The 20,168-nt window shown below is 41.4% G+C and overlaps 1 protein-coding gene across 1 annotated transcript in view; it reads left to right on the forward strand.

Moving 5' to 3' along the window:
* The first annotated feature begins 10,112 nt into the window (after nucleotides 1-10,112).
* HIBADH (3-hydroxyisobutyrate dehydrogenase) overlaps nucleotides 10,113-20,168 on the forward strand; it is an 89,838-nt gene continuing 79,782 nt past the window's right edge. The window contains exons 1-2 of the mRNA XM_027724570.2: nucleotides 10,113-10,216; nucleotides 18,420-18,580. Of these exons, the coding sequence (XP_027580371.1) occupies nucleotides 10,153-10,216; nucleotides 18,420-18,580 (225 nt within the window). The 5' untranslated portion in view covers nucleotides 10,113-10,152. The remainder of the gene's footprint in view (nucleotides 10,217-18,419; nucleotides 18,581-20,168) is intronic.

The raw sequence follows: 20,168 nt of genomic DNA on the forward strand, positions 1-20,168 counted from the left end.
ATAGGCATGCATTCTCTATGGTGAAATCAGTGCTGGACTTAAACCAAATGTGCGATTTGTATTTAGAACTCTTAAATGTTACATGAAGTGTATTTATTTAAAATTTTCCATAGGGCAGAAGTGTAGAAAATAAAAGCTGGTTCTTTTCTGTTGATTTATATTACTCTAGTAACAGTGTCACTTTGTCAAAAGTTAATTAATTGCTCTCTTGACCCGCAGTAGGTTCCTGGTACTAATTCTTCCAGCAAGCCAGTGATGAGGAATGCACCTTGCTCCTCTGAGGACCTTATGTCATTTCCTCTAAAATCAGGAACAAACTCTTAAGAATGCCAATAGGAGTGGGATCACCTTTCATTTGGCAAAGTCAAGACTTTGCTCAGGAGCATGCCACACAAAGAAAATGTTTCTGAAGCAATGTGGTTTACACTTTGGTGCAGGGAAAACCAAGGACTGAGTTAGTTCCAGGTTTCCTCTTTCTATGTCATGAGGTTAGTTTGGGATTTTATCAGAGTAATGTGAAGTTGTTGATTTTAGACTGATACACATATGTTGGTTGAAAAAAAACCCAACATTTTTTCTGTTTTACATGCATGCATTTTTTTCCTGGGAAACAATTACCTAATCCTTATTTGGACTTCTTCGTTTTGAGATCAACATATCATGTAGCTTTTCCACATTGTTTTTCCCTATTGCCCTGCCATATTCACTTTTTTTTCCTGTGTCAGTACCCCATAACTGGCAGAAGAAGGGTGTTGAGTGACCATTTTGTGCAATTACCACATAAACCAGTATGTTCTATATGTAGTGCATTGCAGGTAGAAGTAAAAATAAAATGACCATGACTAATACCAAATATCTATCATATGTAGCAATACTTCTTTTAGAATTTGTTTCCTTCTTTCGCTGCTTTTACAGAAGCTGTTCATCTAAATCTGAACCAAAATCATCCTCCTGATCACATTTCTATGTCATGTGAAATAAGTTTATAAAAATAAGCTATTTAATAAACATTGCTAGATTCTAAATCCATTAAAAGAATCTTTTTCAGCTAAAACACAAAAATGAAACCACGCCCAAATTGCTACAGGATGCTCTACAGGTAACTTACACTTTAATTTTTTTTGTCAACTCTCCAAATGAAACAATTCTATATTGTTCATGGTACAACCTATATGCAGTGACCCACATAAAATATCCTACTTATTTATAAAAGATGACAGTGGTTGAAGTTGCTCATAACCAGAACTGCAACACATTCCATTTAGCAAAATGTTTAAAAGGACAAGTTTTTGGAGTTAAATCTCTTCAGGGGCTTTGGAAGATCCTTAGTATTTTCCAGAAATTCAGCTAGATAACATATCTCAATTTCATTCTACTTGCATGGGATTTTGATGGGGACGGTTGAATTCTTTGAGAAGACAGGTACTTGAATCTTTCCAGCTCTTCTGAGAAACCCAGACAGCACAGTCTAGCCTAAACATCCTAATGGGATGTCATAGTTTGAAATTGGCCCCCCTTGAGAGTTCGAGGGGCTCAGAGGTGATTGGGTGCCAGGACAGTGCTCCCTGGAGAGCCAGTCACCACTCATGTTGTTCGCTTCTGCTCAAAATCACATATCACAGCACCGGAAATGGTTGGCAGTGCAGTCTTGGTTGTTTTGCTGTTGGTGTCTGCTGCGTGTAGGTGGACAAGGCCGGGGGTGGCTGGGCTCCCTCTCTTCTCCTCCGGGGGGGGAGAGGGGAGCCCTGAGACCCCCCAACTCAGCCTTTGGCTAGAATTAGAGTCAGCATTTGGAGTGTGTGCTGTGAAGGAAGAGATTCACAGCACCTGAGGTAAGAGGGAGGAGGCCAGGCCTTCTTTCCCCCCCTGCAGCTGTGGGACGCTTGGGACAGTGCATAACTGAACCGAGCTGCCTGTGGTCAAGGCTAGGGGGCTTTTTCCCCCACTGCATTTAGGCTGGTGGGGGGTGGATTTTGAGGCTCAGCACTTGAGCAGAGCCAAGTGGACGGGCTGGTAAAATCAGCTCGGTGCTTGGGAGAAGAATCCCAGGCGAAATTGGAGACAGGCCAAGAGAGGCTCGGGAGTTGCCTGCCGAAGCTGACCGGAGGCAGCCAAAAACTGACTTAGAGGAATGAAGATTCCAGGACGCGTACGCTTGATAAGCTACACTGCAGCAGCCTACGAACCGAGGTGGGACACTGAGAGGGAGAGATCACCAGCAGCAGGAGAGCAAGGACTCAAAGCTATCTTCTCAGACTTCATGAGGAGGAGAGACTACAAGAAGCAACTGCTGGACTTGGTGAGGAGGGAGTGTTCAGGAGCCCAGAATACTCCCACGGCAGACTGTGTTACATATCAGCCTTAAAGGCTGCTCCTGGACTAAAGCTAAAGGAGGGGCTTGAAAGGACTGACTGATAGTAATGTAATATATATATATAGTTGCCTTTAGTTTGTATTGTATTTATTTGTGAAAATAAATGTATATACTTCCCCCTTCCCCTACAGAAGCCTCTGGCCTGAAAGTTTCTCTCTGGTGTTAGGATAAATTGTTGAGAAGGGGTGGGGGAAGCTTGGAAGTTGGATTTTAGATTTTTAATGTGGCTCAAACTGCCACATGGGATTTATCAGAGCTAAAAAGAGGGCAAAAACTCTAGTACGTAACTGAATTGGTATCGATTAGTACAAATAAGTATGCACTGATACCCTGCGATAACCTGCCCATTCTAACATTCATCTGATGTCTCAGTGAGATGCAACTGCTTTCCAAACTACAGTATACAAATGATTCTGACAAAACAAACAGTAAGTCTTCATACCAAAACAAAGCTTCTATATTCCCCCAGGGCACTACATTCCCACAGAAGCCTGGAATTTGCTTCCCGTTAGGCATATGCAATATTCCAAATATTGCACATATTTAGCTCAAGGGTGATTACTAAATTACATGCTGCTGCAGAATATGTAATATGATACAGCAAGAAATAAAGCAGGTCCAGTTACACAAAGGTTTTGGGGGTTTTTTTGGCAAAAATAACCACTTGCATTGCTGCTTATGTGTTCCAGTTAGTTATCCAGCAAAATGCACACAGCTAAGAAATTAACGCCACCTTGGGAATACCAACTCCAATATTTACAAGCATGAAGAATGTTACATTATGTTGGACTCAAAAGTCTCTCTAGCCCAGTAGTCTGTCTCCAGACACTGACCAGTCAGAGAGGAAATATGTAGGGAATATTTCTCTGGAATGCTTTCCCAACTCCAACTATTTGCAGCTCAGGGATTCCTGAGGAGCTCCACTGTGCTTTTATTGCATTTTACAAACATTATGGCAACTCTCCAATGCAGAGAAGTAAACACAACAAATGCAAGATGAAAGGTTAGAAGGAGGAATGGAACATGGTAGGTTTGGCTGCCAATGCATTTTGATGCAAGTCTCAAATGTGCTGTTGCATCCACTGTAGTTTCTTTTGGCTACATTAAGTAGTGTTAATGCTGAATTTAAATATCACTCTGCAGCGAGGGTCCCATTTTACAGGCGTACTATGCCTGTAACACTTGCTAAATTCAGTGGAAATTGTGTTTAGTTATTAACCCAGACTATAAAACTCCATGTCCTGACAAGGAAATCTCTTAAAAGTAACAGAAAATTTTTAAAAAATACAAAACCTCTTATCAAATGTAATTATCTTATGTCAATGGAGTTAAAGTCAGAGGCAGGCTCTGAGGTGAATCTAGATACCCTTAGTCCATATGTTTCCCTTGCTTTCAGAGCTTCCTTATAAAGGGAAAAAATACCTTAAATCTCAGGAAATGCAAATTGACAAAAAATACTGTAAATGTTCTGTGTTTGTAGGGTTGTGTTTTTTTTTTTTAATTATTTGTTTTGTCTTTTTAGGTGAGACCTTTAAATAAAAATAAGATGGCCATATTTTCAACACCAAGAATGAAAAGTGTAGCCTTCTTTACATTATTTTCTGTTTATTTACATGTTTGTTTATGTTTCTTTACATGTCCTGGAACTGAGTGGGCACAATATACCAACAATTAGAAAACTACCTACCTATTGATGTGGTACATTAGTAGGGGATTCTTTATGTATTACAAATGCTCTGACGAGTTCTTGTGTTTTAATATCCATGTTACATCACAAATGTTATGGAGCACACCTAAGGTTTACACATACTTCTTACAGGGTAAGAAAATAAATCTCAGTCACTTAAACATAAAGGATTAGATTTATGACATCGCTATGTATTCATTGGGCACAATATATAAGTAAATATATACAAGTTTTTGAAGATCTAACAAGCTGGGGTACAGGGATACAGGACCATGCAGTACAGAAGTACTGTCTTTTTCCCTACATTTCTCAGATCCTGCAAAAATATGCCAGCAGAAGTCTACAAAGCAAGATGACATGGTAACAATATGTTAATAATAGCAGGGCGATGGCTTAATGAACATGGTAATAAAGGTAATCGGTATGACATAATATGATAACGAGAGTCAAGAAAGTTGCATTTTCCTTTTCTATCACTGGCATGTTGTGTGACACTGGGAACCTCATTAGTTTTCCCATGACCAAGAATATGGTTTTAGATTACTAATACCCAGTATTTTAGGAGCTGATTTAAGAACTTTCTGTCCCACTCATTCATTCCACCATGGCCCAGTCAGTCCCTCCTTCATGAGGACCAGTATGCCAGTGCAAGCATTTGTTGGAGCACTAAAACAGATGAGCTAAAGCATGTGGGTTAACAACAGTCCTATCTATCAGCATACCTAAGAGAGATGTAAATTGTAATGCAAGGATGGGGATGAACAGCTGGGACAAACACAGTGGGGATTTTTTTAAAATCCTGCTCATTTCACATGTCCAGTATAGGAAGCTGTCAAAAGGCAACTGACTGACTGCACTGAGTGGGGGGATCTCCAGGTATAACTAGGTTTGGGTAGCAACAATGACTTAAGTGGGTTTGGCAGCTAAAAGACCAGTTCTTACAATGATATCTACACTGGGATTTTTTCAAAGTACTATAAGATCTACCAGTGAAAACAGACATGTGCCAGTTATATGTTTACTACTTGTCATTATCATATACAGTTTTTATACTTGTCTTTTTGGTGTGTTGTACAAACCAAATTTTATCTAGAACAACAAGTAGGCTAGCAAATTTTTCTTCAGAAAATAGTTCCTCCCTGCCATAATCAGTCCAATATTTTGAGAACCCATTTCGTGCCTTATTCATAAGGCTGGCATTACTGGTTTTAAGATACAATACGCCATTGATAGAACAAAACTTTAAAGCCAATTAAATGTTGGCAATCTTCCTACCACTGGCAAAGGCATACTTGTTAACAGTTCTCCTTTGTGGTATGTTTGCAGTGTAATCACTGATTTCTAGAAAGCTTTTTTGGCACATCAAGATAAAAATATCTAACAAATTTATGTTTATAGACAATTTTAGACTTTATTCACATTACCTGAAAGCATTTTAGTTTAAAAAGTACAGGTTGTATGCATTCAAATGACATATGTATCCTTCTTAACACAAGGAAAAAAATAATGATTTGTAGAACCAAGCTATACAAATAATAGTTTATTTGCATTTTAACTAGTTAACAATTTCAGAAGTCATTAAATACAAATCTTTATGAAACACATTACTAGGTGTGAGTTAGGAGATCATGCTGCTTTGTTGGAAAAATAACCAACATTTTTGTCCTGGATTTTAATGTAAGTAAAAGCTTTCATGGCTATTTACTTAAATGTATTTTGAAGTTAACAAAGCTTTTTTTTCTTCATTTTGTGTGGGAAGAATGTGATTAGGTTGGCAAAGAAATAAACACGCAAGCCAAAATTGACTAGGAAGGCTTAATTTATAGTGAGATAAACTTCTATGAATGCAAAGTTATTTACAACAAAAGGCACTAACTTTACTATAAGCCTACTAAGGCTTAGAAGGCATTTTGGAGAAAATAAAAAACACGGAAACACTATTGATATAATTTTCTCCCTTCTGCAAATGCTCTGCAGTATGGTAGTCCTGCACCATCTAGTCCCACAAAAGCTTCCTTCTCATACTCACTACCTTAGAGGTCATGGCTAGGCTTCGCAAACGAAGATTTGGGAAAGGCTCTATCCACATTTGTTGCAAGCACGTTGGTGGCTAAAAAGGCCAATACGAGATAGACACGTCCGGTTGCAAAAGGCACAGCAGAAAGACTCCTTAGATGGTGTATTCTGCAAGGCACGATTCTTTCTGCGTTGTCTTTTCTCCTCAAGGGTGATCCTGCGTGTGTTCTCAAAGGAAACAGCAGCGTTATAGATGGTGTGTCTCCAGGCCTCCCAATTTGAGGCCAGAGTAGACCAGTTATGTTGATCAATATGGCCAAGGCTGAGATGTTGTTTCAGGGAGTCCTTGTATCTTCTCTTCGGGGCTCCTCTCATGCGGCAGCCAGTGGCAAGTTCACCATAAAGCAAGATCTTAGGGAGGCGGTGGTCCTTCATCCTGGAGACATGTCCTGCCCAACGCAGCTGTGTTCTCAGTGACATGGCCTCAATACTTGTGACTGCTGCTCGTTCTAGAACAGATGTATTGGTCACATAATCTGACCAGTGGATGTTTAGGACTGTATGGAGACAGCGTTGATGGAAGCGTTCTAAGAGACGCAGGTGGTGGCGGTAGATGACCCATGATTCAGATCTGTATAAGAGTAGACAGCACTATGGCTCTGTAAACACTGATCTTTGTACTTTTCTTCAAGTATTTATTTTGCCAAACCCTTTTATGAAGCTTTCCAAAGGCACTATATGCCTTTGCTAATCTGTTGTCTATCTCTCCGTCAATCTTACCATCCGAGGAGATGAGGCTACCTAGGTAATTAAACTGCTGGACTGATTTGAGCTCTGATTGGCCAATGGTGATGTGGGGAGAATGGAAGACATCATCCATCGTCTTCTTCTACCTTAGAGGTACTAAACTACTAATGTCAGTTCTATCAATGCTAATGATGTGAGCAGAGATTCCTTCCTAATCTCAGGAATTTTATTTGTCTGCAAAAGCATGTTCTGTACAAAAGCAATGTAAAAACTATAGTAAGGAAACAGTGGTCATGTCTGTAACAATAGAGTTTATTGAGAGGTGTGTTGGCAAAGTAATATAAGGTTAAGTCTGCTACTTTTTTATCAGTAGGACTCTCCTTTTCACAGTTTCTCATAATGTGTTTGGAAATGATTATAGTATATTTTTATTATGCTGGTACAAAGTGAAATTCTCCTCATAGACCTTTTAAACAAAGAATGCTTTATTAATACCTACACAAATAAAACCCTTAGCCATGAGAAAGGTCTAGATGCAGCTATAAAGGTAAAGCTGCATCTTATGAGAGTTAAAAATCTGAATGCAAGAACCACACTGAGTATAGCATTAGACTCTTCACTTGATCCACTTAGCTACTCTTAATGCCCTCCCTACCAAAAAATAAAATTAATCACTTTTCTAACTCAGTTCAGACTTGATAGGAATCTAGAACAAACTGGTAAAGGGGCAATAACTCTGAAAATGTAGGCAGTGAAGAATCAGGCTGGAAGGCAAAACTCCCCGTGTTTTCAAAGTTCTGTGTGATTACATGGAAAATTCAGGTTTTAATGACTTCCAAAGACCTTATTTGGACTATACCTCAGTACAAATTTCTGCCAGCATAGCTGCCTCAATGAGGAGTCACACCTCTTCCCATCACAAAAAATATTCGGGTTCAGGATGGTTATCAACCTTGTCACCACTGAGGAGAAAGGTAAACATAGCTCAATAGCTTCATTCACTTGGCACTTTTCAATGGTACAGAGGAAGAGACGAGTGAGCTTACAAAAATATTGGTATATATGAGTCTCCGAGGCTTCAGATGTTTTGCAGAGTGCTAGCACATAAAAGGGTTTCTGGTTTTGTGTGTCTCTTTCCATTGCTTTAACTGCAGGGATCTTGTTTTTTCTTCTCAAGTCATACTCTGTCTCAGTGATCATCTGAGAGGCAATGAGAAAAAGAAGCAACTGGGTGAAGGTATGAGCAGTAGCACACATATGACACAGTAAAGCTACTATATCATCACAGCTGCCTTCACTGCCCACAAAATTCCTTTTTGTTGAGCTGAGTTAATTTAACTGTATACCCTATTACTTTATATGGGTAAATATAAAAATATATATTATGGTATTGATAGGAAAGCCAAGCTCATATATTGAGCCTATTCTTTCTGTGCTAACATATAACTGAGTGAAGAGATGTTTTGTTGAGACCTGAGATCTGTCCCTCATGAATACGTTCTCCCAGAAGTCTGTAAATGATACTACTTAACAGCTACAAAAAAATCTCTGACTTGACAAGAGTAAACTAATGACTGAGGGACTACCCAGCATCCTGGCACAACAAACTAAGGCAAGTTTTTCTGTCAGGAAAAGAAATTAACTATTTTGTCCCAAAGAGATGAACATGGTTATTGCAGGACTGGAGGTGAAGCCTTGCTTTGAGAAGGCAGCATTCACCTGTCTCCAGCCTGCGCTCCATCAGGCCTGATCTGCTCCCTCACACCCCTGAAGCACCTGAAGCTCTCCCAGAACTGCCAGCAAGGTCTCCAAGCCCTGTCAGATACTAGGCTGTGGGTGAGCAGCACATCTCTAGCTACCTTGTTCAAACACTTATTGTATTGATGTTGATAACCCTGTGTTAGGCCTTTTGGAATTGCACTCTGGGCACGATTGTATTGGGTTTGCATGGCAAAGTTTTCGTAGTGGGGGTCTACATGAGTGGCATCTTTGAGTAGATTCCCATTGCAGCCCATGGTGAAGGCCCTGGTGAGACAGGCTGTCCCCCTGTAGCCCATGGGTCACAGTGGAGCAGAGATCCACCTGCAGGCCCGTGGAGGACCCCATGCTGGTGCAGGTGGATGTGCCCAAAGGAGTCTGATGCCATGGGAAGCCTGTGCTGGAGCAGGTTTGCTGGCAGGACTTGTGACCCTGCAAGGGACCTGCACTGGAACAGTCTGTTCCTGAAGGATGGTATCCTGTGGATGGGACCCACACTGGAGTAGTTTGTGAAGATATGCAACCCGTGAGAAGGACTCATACTGGAGAAGTTCATAGAGGACTGTCTCCCGTGGCAGGGGCCCCACAGTGGAGCAGATGAAGAGCGTGAGGAGTCCTCCACCAGAGGAGGAAGAAGCGACAGAGACAGTGTGTGATGAACTCACCACAGTCCCCATTTCCCAGACCCCTGTGCTGTTGAAGGAGGAGGAGGTAGAGAAGTCGGGAGTGAAGTTGAGCCCAGGAAGAAGGAAGCGGTGGGGAGGAGGTTTTTAAGACTATTTCTCATTACCCTACTTTAACGTGATTGGTAATAAATCAGTTTCCCCAAGTTGACCCTCTTTTGCCCAAAACGGCAATTGCTGAGTGATCTCTCCTTGTCCTTATCTCGACTTATTTTCTCCCCCCTGTCCAGCTGAGAGGGGCAGCGACAGAGCAGCTTTGGTGGGCGCCTGGCGCCCAGCCAGAGTAAACCCACCACGACGACGAAGCCAGTCATAGACTCATAGAATGGTCTGAGTTGGAAGGGGACCTTGAACATCATCTAGTTCCAACGTCCAATAAGCGCCAAAACTTATTTGCCACCTGACTCGGCAAAACAGCGCAAGGCGGCTTTTTCCCTCGCCCCCAGGGTGCCGTCTCGCAGCAGAAGCCGTCTCCGCCAAAAACGCGGCGCTCCGTTCGTCTCCCCCTTCAGCCAAACGTGCCTCCCGGCGGTGAAGCAGGAAGAGGAAGGCGCAGCGGGCAGGTGCGGACAAGAAGCAGAGCTGTAAGAAAAGAACACCCTCCCGGCAGGAGCCCCGGCAGCGGGATCCGATGTCCCAACACCCCAATGAGATGACCCCGCGCCGGCCCGGCCCCCGCCCCGCCCCCTCCGCGCTCTGGGCCCGTCCGTCACGGGCCGCTGGGCGGGGCCGGCCGCCCGCGGGGAGGACGCCTCGCGCTCCCATTGGCTGGGCCCCGGCGAGGGGCGGCTGTGGTTGGCTGCGGCGGCTGCCGCTCGCGGCGCGCGGGTGGTGGAGGCGGCGGGGCAGGCGGCGGCGGCCGGAGGTCGCTCGGGCGGGGGCGCAGCATGGCCGCGGCGGTGGTCCGCGGGCGACCTGCGGGCTGGTGGCGCTGGCACCGCCGGGTGATGGGTAAGGACCTGCCCCAACCCTCGGCTCCAGCGGTCCCGCTCTGCCGGCCGGGCGGGGAAAGGCCGGGCCTCTCCCGGTGCTCGGCCAGGGAGCGCAGCTGCTGCGCTGCCCTTGGCGGCCGCGGGCCCTCCGAGCGCGGCGGGCCCGGTGCAGCTCCCCAGCCGCCTCGCCGTGTGGCGTCCCCGGTGAGGGACCCCCCAGGGGTCACGGCTGGCGCGGGACACTCCCGCTGCCGCGTTACTTGGGGCCGCCGCGGAGCTTCGGAGTAGCTTGACTTAATAGATGTTTTCAGTCATTTGCTTAAAATAGCGTGCCTGGAAATCATCAGAGCCCACAAATGCTTCCTGTGGCACCAGTGACATGTTTGTTGTTACCCAGGTTTGAGCTGTTCAGCCCTCGGTCATTGCATCCGAGGCGTAGTTTCCTTAAACTGAAGGTAAATCCAGCGGCACTTCCTCCCGTGTCAGCTCCGCAGGCACTGATCCTCACCTGTGGTTGGTTCATGGGCGGTGGAAGGAGCAAACACTGTTGATGTCCTCTTGGTGCAAGTGAAGGAAGACTGTATTTGCAGAGCTGAACCTAGACCTTTTCTGAATCCTGAAAATCATGCAACTATTTCCAAGCAATTTATTTGCTAAAGTAAATTATTAAAAGAAACCTTCAGTAGTCGTTTCAGTGTCATTTTGATAGCTGTCTGTTGCTATTGTATGTCAGGCTCACATAGATGAAGGTGTTTCAAGTAGCAAAGTGGAAGAAATAGATTCTTTTAAATGGTATATGGTTCTGAAATCTGGACACTTAACAAAGTGTTTCAAGAATTACTCAATTACTTTTAAGTAAGTAACTTTAAAAAATTTAAACTGGTGAATGGAAAGCATTTGATGCTTAATTTTGGCATTAGCTTTCAGTGCTATTTTTGTTTCACTGTCTCTTTTACAGTAATGCATTATGTTTTTATAGTTTCAGCTGTGGTGTAATAGCTCAGGTGCAGCAGGCATATTGGTCACATGCAAGTAAAGTTAAATACAGGATACCCGTTTGTGTATTTAGTACCTTTTGTGATACCACAGTTGAAAGCAGTAGCTTTCAAGGTATTTTGAACTTTCTTTGCATGGTAGCTGTAAGATATTTCTGTAAGAGCTTTGAAATACACTGTCTTGGTCAATATTTCAATGGTCATGTTTAATATAGAGCATATGGTGGGGATCTTGTTTCTTGGTGGTGAGCATAGGTGTGAAAAGCAACCCTAGACTGGCCCTTAAAGTTGAAAAATAGTTTGTCTTTGCCGTAAGACCTGAGCAAGAAACTGTGACTAAGTCTAAGGAGAAATTGTGACTCTCCCAAGAAACTTCCATAGAACAGAATTTCACCCACAGAGTTTAAGATCTGACTTACTTAGTCTGTAGTGACTATGCTGAAAGTACTCTTGACTCTGAGAAGTGTTTATGGGATGAAGGTCTAAGCATTAAGCCTTCTTTACTGCTAAGCTCTACTGCTTAGTTATATGTCAAGGTTTTCTCATCTCTAATGCGTTTATTAGGTTTACCATCCTTTTCTTTCATTTTAATTAGTCTGAATGTTGTCTTTTGAGTAGTGATTTCATCAGCTGTCCTTCTGAGTGAAAACGCCTCCTAGTGAAGGAACTCTGCCAGCTCTGAGAGCTGTCACACCGCAGCTTGGTTAGTGAGTGGGTTGTCTTAATTCTCTTGTTGAATGTTCCTTGGTTACTTGGTCAGTCACTCTTTGCAGCTGGTGCAGACTGTGATGGATTGTTTCTTCTGTATGTTTGTTCCAGAGACTGTTAAATTATCTAGGAGGAAAATGAAAAGCTGAGGGCAGATTTTAGAGCAGCATCTTGGATATGTATTTGTATTAGCGAGTTGGATAGAGACTATGTAGTCTTGTGATCTGCCCCGGCAGACTCTGACAAAGGTGCTTCATGGAGGGGGTTTCTATGATCTTACTTTAAAATATGTTTTTGACGGACGTGGAATCCTCTTCCTGAGGACTGCTAGGGGGGATGAAGAGGATGTTAATGAATTATGGTGTCTGAGAAAGGAAGATTTTTCTGGTGAATGAAGATTCATCAGCTGAGGGAGCTGCTCATCAAAGAAGACAGTACCCTGCTAGAGAACAAAAACGTCCTGACAAGTAGTTTTGGATGAGTGGTAGGGACCCATTCAGTTAGTAGTTAAATAGTACTTTTGCTGATGCAGGAGCTGTGTTTGAACTGTTGAATGACTTCATGCTCTGGTGCAAAAGAACGTTGATTACTAAGCAAGGATTATGACAGAAAGACCTGCTGCTCCAAAGTCCAGCACATTACTTAATTAAGGGATCAAGTGTACACTTGATATTCTTTTTAGGTGAAAAGTACTTACTATAACGTTTTCTGTTTAATGTATTAGCAAACATTTAGTGAAGTATAGCTACAGATAAGAAAAATGAGGTAAGAAGACTCTGACTGTTACAAGATATCATGTCTGGTTTTGTTCAGTAGACCTTTACAGAGACAAGAAAAAGCAAGTGGGATGTTTCAATGTAAAGCTGGCCAAATTTAGAGTATTATAATCTTCTTAAATTATTATTTTGGCAGAGTGCAATTCTCAAAATCATTGCGTAACCTTTAAAAGCCAGTGATCCTGGAGCAATTTAAATTCCATTGGCAAAGCTTCTAGGAGCAGAAAGATTCTACCTATGTGTAGCTGGCCTCTCTAACGTCTATGTTTCTTTATCTACTTTCCTCCAGGATCTGGTTCACTAGAGGTTTTATGAGTTTCCATAGGGAAGTCTGCACAAGACACAGCAACTCTCTCTGATCCTTTATTTCAAAGCGGGAAGCAGAAAAGCAGTGGTGTTTTCTGTTGTGCTTGTACCAGAACTTCAGATGCTAAAACAGTGGGAAGATCTTTCATTTAGTGGCTCATATTGTCATCATGTTTCCATCTCCTTGTCAAGTGACTTCATATGTACTTTCTCATAAAGCCCCAAGCATAACCAGCAACTTCATAGTTGAGCTTCCTCTGGGCATCTTCCCCTGATCCTGTTAAATCTCACCTACTAGGTTGGAAAAGAGGTCAAGTTTCACCGATCCAGAGAGATTAGGAATATTAGTATGAACCGCAACTGCTCTGATTAGGTAATTCTTATGGGACAGGACAGTGTGGGCTATTACCTCTTGTGCCATTTGGTGAACATGATTCAAAATAGATTTTATAAGGCCACGAATTAAGTAATATAGTTGAAATTACATTTGAAAGTTACTTGTTTCTCAGTCCTATTCTTGGCCAGTTAGGCTGTTCTTTCTCTCAGAGTACAAGTATATTGGACCTTTTCCAGCTCTGCTGTTTGTGGTCCTACCCGGCTATTAGTTCCTTTTTGTTTGAATACAAAGAGATGTCCTCAGTACTGCATATTATAGTGTTTGTGCAGTCTAGTATTTGCAGTGAAATCAGGGTACCACTGGAGCTGGAATTCTTTCTTGAAACTGTAAGAGTCATTACTTTGGGAGATAGTGTAAAACAAAATGTAAACATCTGAAATTATCTAAACTTGTAAGTGTCATAGTTCAGGTTAAAAATAAAATTGCTTTCAATATCTTTATGTAGAATCTTGAAAAGACAAGTTTTAGGTCATTGACAGGCCAGGTATTCTAAGGAGAGCATTGCAATCTGTGCATTTCTGAAGTTAAACTCTTCTATTTTGTTCAAGAAAAGACATTTGTAGACTCAAACTCTTGCTGATTTTTTAAAATAATTTTATAATAATTTAAAATAATTTTAATTTAAAAAAATTAAGGTAAAATTAAAGTTCTGAAATTGCAGATTAGATCAGATGTTTCTATTATAGACCGACTTTTCAAAGCAAAACATTTTTGTCTGTATTGTCCGTAAGCCCCAGTTGTGGTGAGAGGGTCATAATTGGTCTTCCTCATCAATGAAGTCTTCATAGGCATGGGGCTCTGCAAACACATATTCTCTCAAGAGAATAATGAAGAATCTCCTGGGAAAAGCCCAAATTCTTTGGATTCAGTGTAGCTGTAGCTGGTTTTGCTCATAATTAACTTGATCTATAGAGTAACCTATATTGCTGGTTCTGTTCCCAGTGAAGGAGTATTAGTTACACATGGTATCGATGATTGTTTTAAAAGTAGATTCTATTGCTCCTACTTCTGACGTTCTGCCCTCTGTTAGAATTTAAATGTGGACTGGGCGTTTTTCCAGCCATGTGATTGCAGCAGGTTATTGTAGATTTTATGGTTGAAGTAAAATACACTCAATACCACAGGGACAGTTTCTGCAAATGCTTATACAGTTGATGGGATTAGTTAAGCATATGTGTATGTGGGTTTGCAGAATATCAATCCTTACACGTTTGAATTATACAATTATTTCAAAACTGGGCTTGTGCCATGTATTAAATGCTGAAAAGTATCTAGATATTCAAGCTGGACATCACTTTCTCTGAAAGTACCTGTGGAGGCTCGTCTAATATGAAAATGTGAAAAATCTTCTAAAACATGCTGTGTTTGGCAAAGCCCCACTGTCTTAAGTAGTCATTAAAAATGTGCCACGATTCTAAAGGCAGTTGATTCAAATGTACTTGAAATCAGCTCTGTTAGGCCTGTGAGCTAATTTCATCAGTGCTTTAAAGCAGTTTTCCTGTGGTTGAGTGCCTGGAGATCTGGAGATTTTTCATAGCTGTTAATCAAATTATATGATTTTAAAGTGGCTAATTTAACACTGGGCTGTGAAGAGTTAAACCAAACTAAGAAGTCAGAAACTGACTGGGAAATTGGACTAGTTCTCTAACATTTACTTCTCTCCCAATTCCTGTGGATTTTAATATATTGTAGTTAGCCCATAACAGAAACTAAGACAAGAGAAAATCAACAGAGACAGACAAAAGGGGAAATAAAAGAATACAATGACACAAAACTATTAGTACCGGTCAGGATATGTCGCCTCATATCCCAGCCTAACTGGGATGTTGCCACACCTGGGGATATTGCAAAATGACGATTTTTAAAGGAGGCCTTATAGTAGAAGAATGCATTAATTTCATGGATATTTACCTTAGAGACATAATAGAAATGCATGTTGGCAATAAGCCTGTCACTGCAGTCCAATTACCAGTTGATGTCTTAATATTTAGATGTGATGATAGCCATGAAAAGTCATCAAGGCAAAGCAGTCTTATGTGACATGGTAGAGAAAAGGCAGGCAGGATGCAGAGAAGGAGAGACAGAAAGTGGCATGGGCAAAATGTCTTTCTCAATTCCCAACATTTCCATGAAGATCAAGGCAAGATTATGACTGTTGAGGCGAGTGACCAGGCTGTGAAGTAGCTGAGATCTCAGATATGACAAGGGATGAATCAGTGAGATTTAAGCAGATTGTAGATGGCTCGTCTAGGCTGTGAGTGACAGACATCACTGCTGGTGTCAGCACTGATAACAAAAAAAAAAATTTTTGGAGATGTTTAGTTTGAGATGATGGTTAGATGTCCATGAGGTGGTGTGAGAAAAGAAGAGATCAGGATAAAAGTGAAGAGTCTACAACAATGAGCCTAGATTTGGTAGTCAGATTTATTCCTCTGGTGAGGTCACTTGGAATTCACAGAAATGAAGAAAACTGAAGTTTGGGAGCAAGGCTGTCTTTAAAGCTAGATCAGATTGCTCAGGGTGTTCCAAGGTTGCTCCAAGGATGGAAGTTCCACAGCCTCTCTACACTGCCTGTTCCAGAGCAGAACCTTTTTCCACACGAGAGATGCTTTTCTGATTTCTAAACAGAATTTCCTTTCTTGCAACTTTTGGCCATTGCCCCATGTCCTGTTGTTGTGCATATCTGTGAAGAATCTGGCTTCATTTGCTCTGTAAGTCTTCTTCCCTCTCCCTTGGTGGTAGAAAACTGCAGTTAGCCTTTGCTTCTCCAAGCTCAGCCAAGACAGTTCCCTCAGCTGCTGCTCATAGGCCATGTTCTCCAGCTCGTCGGTCATGTTACTTGATGTTTGCTGGATTGTCTGCAATTTGACCGCATCTCTTATGTATTGTGCTGTTAGAGAGGAATCACTAGTTTCTTTGACTTCTTGGATATGCTCTTGCTAATGGAGGGCAGAATGTCATTAACCTTTTCCTGCGAGGATGCACTACTGACTCATGCTCAATTTCCACAGGTTCTGCAGAGCTGCCAGCTGTCTAAGCCAGTCCTCAGTCTGCAGTGACATCTCCTGCCCCAAGTAGAGGACATGTATTTGTCTTCGTTGAACTACTTGAGGCCCATTTCTCCAGTCTTTCTGAATGGTAGCCTTGCCCTGCAGTTTTTCAGCCATTCCCCTCAGTTTGGTGTCACACGTGATGTTGCTGAGGGTGCTAATGTTCTATCGTCAATCATTGATGACATTTTTAAACAACCCCAATATTGACCCATGAGGTACATCATGTGTAGCTGGTTGTTGATAGTCTTTGAACCACTGATCACTGTTGTTTAAGCCCAACAGTCCAGACAGTATTTCTTCCTTCAGGCAGTCTTGCAGTCAAGTCCATACTTTCCTCATTTGGCTACTGGGATACGAGAGGAAGCTGTTCTGAGAGCTTTGCTGAAGTCAAGGTAAATAAGATCCACTGGTATTAAGGGCTAGAGAAAGAAAGATGCTTAAAACCAGAGCTTGAACCTCCTTGGGAAGTGGGATACTGTAAGCTAACAAAAGGTGCAGTTTTAGATTAGTGTGAGGGACTGGGGAAGACTGTCTCAGAAACAATGAGAAGAAGACTCCAAGATGGTTACTATGGCTAATGATGCTGTTTTAGGCTCTTTGTTCCCTAGATTTGACGTGTAGCACTTCTTCAAAAAGCGATGTGCTCTTTTCCTGACTTATCTCAGTTTTCACTAAGCATTTTCCCAGTGCAGATTTATTTTAAATAGTGCTACTTCTCTAGCTATGTAATTGCTGCAGGCATCTGTGGAAACTGTCTCAGAACAAAATTCTCTCAACAAACCTGATTTATTAAATGTGGCACTTTCAGAATAGTGCTGCAGATGAAAGAGCATGACCATTGCTGGCTAAGTAGGAGCTTAAAGTCAGAAAGACTTTAAAATGATTAATCAAGTGTTATTGGCCTAGAGAGGATTCCTTGCTAAGCATTGAGACCTCTTAGAGTCTCGATCCAGCTTAGGCACATTTTCTGTATGTGCTCTTCAGAGTTACAGTAATTCTGTAGTTAGTTAGCCTTGTTTCTAGCTGCTTAGTTGCCACACTTCAGTGTTTATTCTGCATAGCTTTTTCCTTTGTCATAAAGGAGAAAGTATTTTATGTAATTGGCAAAGAAATCTAGTCACTGTCCAATTGTGCTGCCTTTGGATTTAGAGTAATGAGATAGTGATTGCAGTAGACAAATGCCTGCAGTGCTGCTACCGTCCAGCATTTGATCCTCACTAACTACTTGTAAAAGATAGCTCACTGAAATTGTGGTGCTTTCCACAAATTGTAGGTTATGCTTCATAGTTCTGTCTTGGTAGTATGGTAAATAGAATATAGAGGTTATTCCTGCAAAGACTTCATGATTTTGTTTTTATACTATAGTTTGTTCTAATTTTCAGTATTTACATTATGATTACATGTCTCAAAGGGTTTTACCATGATTTAGTGTGGAGGTTTTTGTCTTTAGGTTAGTGGCTTGTATCTGATGGTAGGATCAGAAGAATCCAGTTATCTGTGAGGAAGTGCGTGAAATAAAGTGGCAGCCTCGGTCCATTTCTAGAGAACAGGTGCTATATCCCAAGGCTGCAAGCGAAGTTGCAAATACAGAGTCTGTAAAATATATATAAAGTTGGATTTTCCATATCCAGTTTAGGATTTAGACACCTAATAAAATACAGAGAATCCTGCGTATTTTAAGTCTGTGTTTGAGCTCTTCTCAGAGCTCAGCTTTATTGCTATATCTTTTGAAACACCCACATTTTCCTAATTACAATAATTTTCCTTGGTATGTAGAAAAATCATTCTGGGGTGGTATTTGTGGGCCAAAGTGAACTATAATTTACGGTTTAAACTGTGTAGAATAGGATTCACATTTGCACTTTTTTTTTTAAGCATAAAACTGTTTAAATCATTGAAACCAGATTTCATGGTAGCTTTTATTACGTTATTGTTACGCACTACTCTGAAATACAAATGTAATGATCTTTATTTTTTTTGAAATCAGTGTGTTCTAGGACTATGGCTTCCAAAACCCCAGTTGGATTCATTGGGCTGGGTAACATGGGAAATCCAATGGCAAAAAACCTGGTGAAACATGGATATCCAGTTATTGCATATGATGTGTTCCCAGAAGCTTGCAAAGAATTTCAAGACTTGGGTGCTCAGGTATAGTAATAAACTTCCTTTATTCCAACAATAACTGTGTTGAATGGTTCTTGCATGCAATGCAACTAAATCATCTGCGTTTGTTTTCTTGATTAAGATCACAGTCAGAACTAAAACAGGACAATGAATACAATGTGAATCTGTAAGGTTTCAGTTGGAGCAAAGATATGATTCTAACCTAAGTAATTTTCTTGTTGTTAGCCAAAATTGCTACTTTGTCAAACTTCTCTGGCTCTTTTTTCCCCTCCCGTTTTTATGAGAGTGGGTTGATGGCCTGTTCTTTCACCTCCTCCTTTCTCCTGCTTCCTTCTCCCCCAGGTCTAGATGGCCAGTGGGCTGCTATTCATCTGGTTCCTACTTTGACCTTTTCAGGTTAAATGACCCTAGTTAAAAGTTCCCGCTGGCATAGCTATAAGGGTTATAGGGACATATGAGCTTTCCTGCTGCGTCAAGGTGCAGTCCTCAGGGGCAGGGGAAAAATCTAATTATTTCAGTGCTTATTCTCTTGGAGATGAGGAAGGATACGGTGAGAGAAGAGGAAGGAATGAAAAGGAAAAAGGAGGGAAGGAATTGATTACATTAAGAGGTTTACCTTCCTGCCGTATACCCTGGAAAATCTTGGCCCTTTTCCAGCTAGTCCTATGCCTTTTATTGATCTGTTAATACTCCTGGAACCCCATTCAGTCTCTGAGGTGGCTGGGTCATTTCTAAGCATCTGAAACACCTTTGAATTGTTTTTACATACTTCAAAGCTTTACCAGTTTAGACAGTTGTGGGCAGATGGGTAGGTGCATAAAACACTGGAACAAAAGAACATACTCAAGTAAGGAGTGCAATGCAAAAATAATGCTCTGATGTAACAGTATAAAGGACAGGAGGGAATTTTCCAGCAGTGGCAAGGAAATTGTAGGTAGATCTAGATAGAGGAACTGTGTGCCTTGAAAGTCTAAACTGCTGGAGCTAATTGCAGCTGTTTTAAATAATGAGGTAACATCAAGATTCATGAAAGATAAAATGATAAAGCGCACCCGTTAGTAATTAATTTCAACTCCCCTTGAATAATTACAGAATCTTGGCCTTAAGTGGGAAAGTAAGCTTTTCAGCTTCTTTTCCTAGCTCCTGTTTTTATTTTCTTAAAGCAGCCGAGACCCTCAGGCATGAAACAGACCCGTCTTTGAGTAAGAGACTGGGCAAATGGGAATCTGTTTTGAACAATTGGTTGTATTTTTAATTCGTATTCTGCAGTAGGATCTCTTTGCTGTGGCTGCCCATTTTGTTAGCTTTTTGCCCTTGTAATGGAATCCTTGGCATTTGCTGCAAGACTTAACATGTGATAATAAAGGTGAACTATAATGCTTTTAAAAATAAAGTCAAAAGTATGTTTTAAGATTGTAAATCACTAAGAGAATACATAGGTAGGCTTAAATACAAATAAAACACACTTCAGGAAAATATGTGAACGTAGCTTTCTCTTCTTGATCTATAGGTGTAAATCCTACCCCAACACTTTTTTCAGGAGTTGAAAACTTGTGGGTCCGTGGGGCCTTGTAGAAACTGCTGTAGAAGGAACATTGGGCTCTAAGGGCTG

The sequence above is a fragment of the Pipra filicauda genome, unplaced genomic scaffold, assembly GCF_003945595.2.
Source record: "Pipra filicauda isolate LSUMZ 115617 unplaced genomic scaffold, ASM394559v2 scaffold84_size4826128_pilon, whole genome shotgun sequence".
NCBI classification, from domain to species: domain Eukaryota; kingdom Metazoa; phylum Chordata; class Aves; order Passeriformes; family Pipridae; genus Pipra; species Pipra filicauda.